This window comes from Microtus ochrogaster, chromosome 21, assembly GCF_000317375.1.
Source record: "Microtus ochrogaster isolate Prairie Vole_2 chromosome 21, MicOch1.0, whole genome shotgun sequence".
NCBI classification, from domain to species: domain Eukaryota; kingdom Metazoa; phylum Chordata; class Mammalia; order Rodentia; family Cricetidae; genus Microtus; species Microtus ochrogaster.
The window spans coordinates 42798831-42804056 of NC_022022.1; the positions used below are offsets into that span (position 1 = coordinate 42798831).

The 5226-nt window shown below is 45.8% G+C and overlaps 1 protein-coding gene across 1 annotated transcript; it reads right to left on the bottom strand.

The window, feature by feature from the left end:
* Positions 1-3588: 3588 nt before the first annotated feature.
* LOC102002301 (mannose-P-dolichol utilization defect 1 protein-like) lies at positions 3589-4442 on the bottom strand. The gene is made up of 2 exons (XM_013350070.2): positions 4333-4442; positions 3589-4246 (listed from the first exon to the last, which is right to left on the bottom strand). Exons 1-2 carry the CDS (start codon positions 4439-4441, stop codon positions 3621-3623), a joined length of 735 nt encoding a protein of 244 aa, XP_013205524.1. The 5' UTR covers position 4442; the 3' UTR covers positions 3589-3620.
* Between the last annotated feature and the right edge of the window lie 784 nt (positions 4443-5226).

The window sequence follows — 5226 nt, forward strand, 5'->3', positions numbered from 1 at the left end:
CTGACTCAGCTTCTTTCTCCCAGCATCCTGTTCTGTTTTCTCCGCCTATCTAAGGGTTGGCCTATGAAATGGGCCTAGGCAGTTTCTTTATTAATAAGAAATCATTCCCACATCAGCCAGCTGAGACGTCCAACCTCACCTCATGGACTGAACAAGAGCTGGATTCTTAGACTTCCTGTTCATAACCAGACATTGCTGATTTAGCTGGACAGCACATTGTAAGTAATTCTAATAAATCCCCTTTCAATATAGGCAGAGCTGTTGTATAAGTTCTGCCACTGCAGATAATGCTGACTAATACAACAATTAATCCCCAGACGAGTTTACAGTGTCTGTAGCATCTTGAGATGCTAATTCACAACAGCTGTCTGCACATTGCCAGAATCCGACTAGACAAAGAGGTCTAAATCATGTTATCCCTGTTTTTATGGAGATTGTTAGTACTTTAACCTATCATGCTGAGTATTATTTTACATCACTGTTGGAGGGAGGTCGCCTGTTGGTTCTCAGCGCCCGGCTAGCTTAGTCCCAAAATAATCATACAGAAACTCTATTAATTAAATCACTGCTTGGCCCATTAGCTCTAGCTTCTTATTGGCTAACTCTTATATTAATTTAAACCACTTCTATTAATCTGTGTATTGTCACGTGGCTGTGGCTTACCAGCTAAAATTCTGCCATCTGGTCTCCAGTGGCTCCATGGCTTCTCTCTGACTCCACCCTTCTTTCTCCCAGCATTCAGCCTAGCTTTCCCCACCTAGTTCTGTTCTTCCCTGCCATAGGCTCAAAGCAGTTCTTTATTCATTAACCAATAAAAGCAACACAGAGATAGAAGGACCTCCCACACCACGTCACCAATTTCAAAAGCCCCATTTGAACAGTATAGCATCTGATGAATCCAATAATAAAAATAATATATTTGTGCATCATGGAGATGTAAAAAAATACCGCTTGGCCTTCTAGCTTATACATATTTCTATCTAGCTCTTATACCTTAAATTAACTCATTTCTATTCATCTGTGTTTTGCCATGTGGTTGTGGCCTACCGGTAAGATTCCATTTGGCTTCCAGTGTCTGTTTCCTGTAGCAGCTACACGGCTTCCTCCTGACTCTGTCTTCTTTCCTCTTCTATCTGCTTGGAATTCCTGCTTTGCCCTATTCTGTGCTGTCATTGGTTCAAAGAAGCTTCTTTATTAACAAATGGTATTCACAGAACACAGAGGGGAATCCCACATCACGTAACCAACCTTCAAACTATGAGACAAATAGTTCCTTAAGCTATTCTTACAAGGTGTTTTGTCTCAAAAAGAAGAAAAGAAATAAAGTCTCCATCATTGCAACTTTAGGTATAAGAATACTGATAAGAAATACTTTGCTTTCTGACCTGGGTTTATAGAGCTGATTCCCTATGGAGGGATACCTTGCTCAGCCTAATAACAGGGCAGAGGGCCTTGGCCCTGCCTCGGTGTGATGTGACAGACTTTGTTGACTCCCCATGGGAGGCCTCACCCTCTCTGAGGAGTGGATGGGTGTGGGGTGGGGGTTAGGTGAAAGAAACAGGAGGAGTGGAGGGAGGGGGAACTGGGGTTGGCATGTAAAATAAAAGATATTGTTTAAAAAATACTTTGCTTTTAAGAAGCTTTCTGGAAAAGGACATATCTGGTGTTTAAATCTAGTTCTTTCTGATTTTAAAGCTAAGAGCTGTATTTTTCTGTTGTTATTATCCCTTGAGGGGTTGTTACTTGATCGTTCTGTCTCATATACAAATATTGAGTTAAGCTGTCATGCAGAGCAGAGCAGGTATGTATAGCAAAGCGCAGTAATGTGTCTGTAGTCTGGAATTGGCAAAAGTGTAAGAAGTCCGTGGTAGCCAGTGAAGCCGGGTAACTAAAGTGCTTGTTTTGTGTGAAATTCACTAAACTCTGATGCAGCTTCACTGAGATGCTAGTCTCAGCTCTCTTCTGTCTACTATGAAGAGCACTGTTGTCAAGCTCACGTGATGAGGTTAGAAGAGGAGCCCCAGGCATCTCCCCAGGCTCACCTCATTCTATCCACTGTCCTTTGGGCAGGGTTTGCCATGACTCTACTCGTAAAAGTCTCTAATGACTGTATTTCTTATTTTTTCATCCCTTTATTTCAGAGTATTTCTATGTTTACCTGAGAGTTCCTAATGCAGTGTAGAAGCTCCATGTAAATCCTTCCCCACCAGCCTCTAACTTCAGAGTCATGATGACTGCAGTGTTCATTGAAAGAGAGATTGCTATTGATAGAGTGGGCTAGTATCAGCTGATTCCAGATTTGGTTCAGATTGTGCTTCCTTTTCTATCTTTCTTCTTCCCTTCCAGGATTGGTTCAGGATTTTATGTCATACTTAGAAAAACAAGACAGTTTTCACCCGGGAAGTGGTGTCTCACGTTTTTAATCTCAACACTCAGGAGACAGAGGCAGGCAGATCTCTGTGAGTTGGAGGCCAGCCTGGTCTACAGGGTGAGTTCCAGGACAGCTAGGCCCGTTTTGCAGAGAAACGCTGTCTTGAGAAACAAACAAACAAAAAGAAAAAAAAAAGCCAGTTTTCAATTTTGAGTAGTAGTCACTGAAAAAGTAGGCAAGGATTGGAGAGATGGTTCAGTGGTTAATAGCATTATCTGTTCTTACCTGGGATCTGGGTTGATTCTCAGCACCCACAGGATGACTCATAACCATCTGTAACTCCAGTTCCAGGACATCCTATGCCCTCTTTTGGCCTCCTTTGGCACTACACACATGTGGTGCAGACATACATGCAAATAAAACACTCATACACATATTAATAAAAGAAAAAAATGGACAAGCCTCATATAGTATTCCTATGGAGGACAGAGTTCCTTGTGGAAGTGTGAACATCTCAGAATCAAAATGGAGTGCTCATAGAAGCTAACACCACAGACACACAGGGCTGAGAGTGATAAAGGGCAGCCTCCTGCATCATCACCTGATAGAACCCGTTCTAGAGCCACAGAGGCCACCACTCCTGGAGTTACGAGGACAGCCCAGCGGCTTTCTCTTCAACCTCACACTGATACCGCTGTAGCCCAGGATTGTTGCTTCCTTTTCTGTTTGTCTTTATTTTTTTTTTTAATTTTTTTTTATTTTTTGTACAATGAAAGCCTGTCTCTGAGTGTTTATTGTCTCATTACAGCAGCAGCCCACGTCTTCTCCACACCCTTCCCTTCCGCTGGACCTGCCACAGCAGGAGCCTCCCCACCCCACCCCAGGCCCTTATCTGAGTCATTCTCCCCTCCCCCACCTCCAGAACTGGGGTCCATAGATTATCCCAGCCAGGTGGCAGAGGGAAGCAGCCACAAGCTCCCAACCACGTTTGTCCAGGCTCTGTCCTCTGCCCAGAAGGAAGGTAAGTGGACAAGGCATGACATTGCTCCAATAAGAAGACAGCTGCTTAGAAAGGCAGCCTCAGCCCCTGCTGAAACGAGTATGTGCTGTTTACGCGAACCCTGGCTCAGGAGGCTGCAGTTAAAGTGGAATGGAGGATGATTAAGTGGTACCAGCAGACCAGGTCCTGTGGAGGAACCTGAAGGTAGTGGCCGGATGGAATGGAATGGTCCTAGAAGCTGCCCCAGCACTACTGCACCTTTTTCTGTTTGTGAGGAGGCTTTGCATTCCAGTAGAAGAGGACCTGGGCAGCAATGAGGCCATTGCAGAGGGAAGAGACCACAAAGACTCCAGCCATGAGGGGGTCTCCAGTTTCCTGAACAGAAGTGAAGATTCGGGCCAAAGAGCCCCCAAACAGCATAAACACTGTGATAGCGGAAAGCTGGCCCGTGTGCCCATTATGGTAGTTGGTGGCTGCCTGGAGCAACTTCCCCACCACCACAGCAGGCACATTGGAGGCCTGGAGCAGGGTCACTACAGCCAGAGGCGTGAGTGGGGAGAGCATCGCATAACAGGCAAGGAAAGCAATGCCTTTGACGGTCTCTCCTCTGTAGTGCATGGCCAGGAAGCAGATGGCAATTGTCTGGAGTGTCAGGAACAGTGCTTCACCCCAAGAGCTGAAGGGGAAGTTGTTGGTGATGCTGTAGACCACAGTTCCAGTCAACGCCGTGAGCTCCAGCATCACTGACTGAAGACTCAGTCCTTCGGCACTCTTGGCTCCCAAGATTTTAAAGATCTGGGGCAGCTTTACCAGGAGTGACCCAGCCACTATGCCCAGCCCAAGGCCTTTGCTGAGGAGAATCTTGAGGCAGGGAACTGAGTTCAATCCAGGATCCACGTGATTGCTTACAACTACAATGAGATCTGGTGCCTTCTCCTGGCCTGCAGGCATACATGCAGACAGAACACATGAAGCAAGTCCCATTGGACGAAAAGTTGATCATAGCATTTCTCAGGTAAAAGAACCGGCACCAGCACCCGTTTGAACGGTCCGTCCGCCTTGCCAGCCATGTTGGAACGCTAGCTCTTCTGTTTGTCTTTAAAACATCTCTGGACATTCATCTGCGTAAGAACACAGTTGATTATGACGTACCGGTCTCTGTATTCCCAAATATTTACCATCAGCATTAGTATTGTAAATTAAGGTGGCATGCAGATCATGGAGCCTCAGAATTCCACAGACAGAGGAAATCCCCAGTGTTCTCTCCAGGACCCCTTTGGGGATCGAATGACCCTTTCACAGGGGTCTCATCCCAGATTTTCTGCGTGTCAGATATTCACATTACAATTCATAATAGAAGCAAAACTACAGCTGTGAAGTAGAAATGAAAATAATTTTGTGGTTGTGTTGTGGTTGTGGGTCACCACGACACAGAAGCTGCATGAAAGGGTGCAGTGTCAGGAAGGTTGAGAACCAACGCTCTAGGAAGAAGCAAGGTGTGAATGTCAGCCTTCTTTCTGCCCCTGAATGGTGAGACTGAAGAGGCGAACATCTGCCCTTGTGCAAGATGTCAACCCCTGCTCCAGGGACCTCCCTGCCTGCAGTAGCGGGGGGGGGGGCAGCTCCTGCTGTGCCCCAGCAAGGAAGGCATGCCTCAGTTTACCTCGGGGACTATGGAGCAGAATAGCTTTTTTTTTTTTTTTTTTAGTATAAACATGCCAATATCTAAAGGCTTCAGTTTTTAATGTCTGTGCTATTTGTTGTTCTAGTTAAACCACAGAGGCCTAATTAGCGGTTGCACAATCTGCACAGAGGGCTATCAAGGTTGTCCTCAGCCCCTGTTGGCTCATCAGCA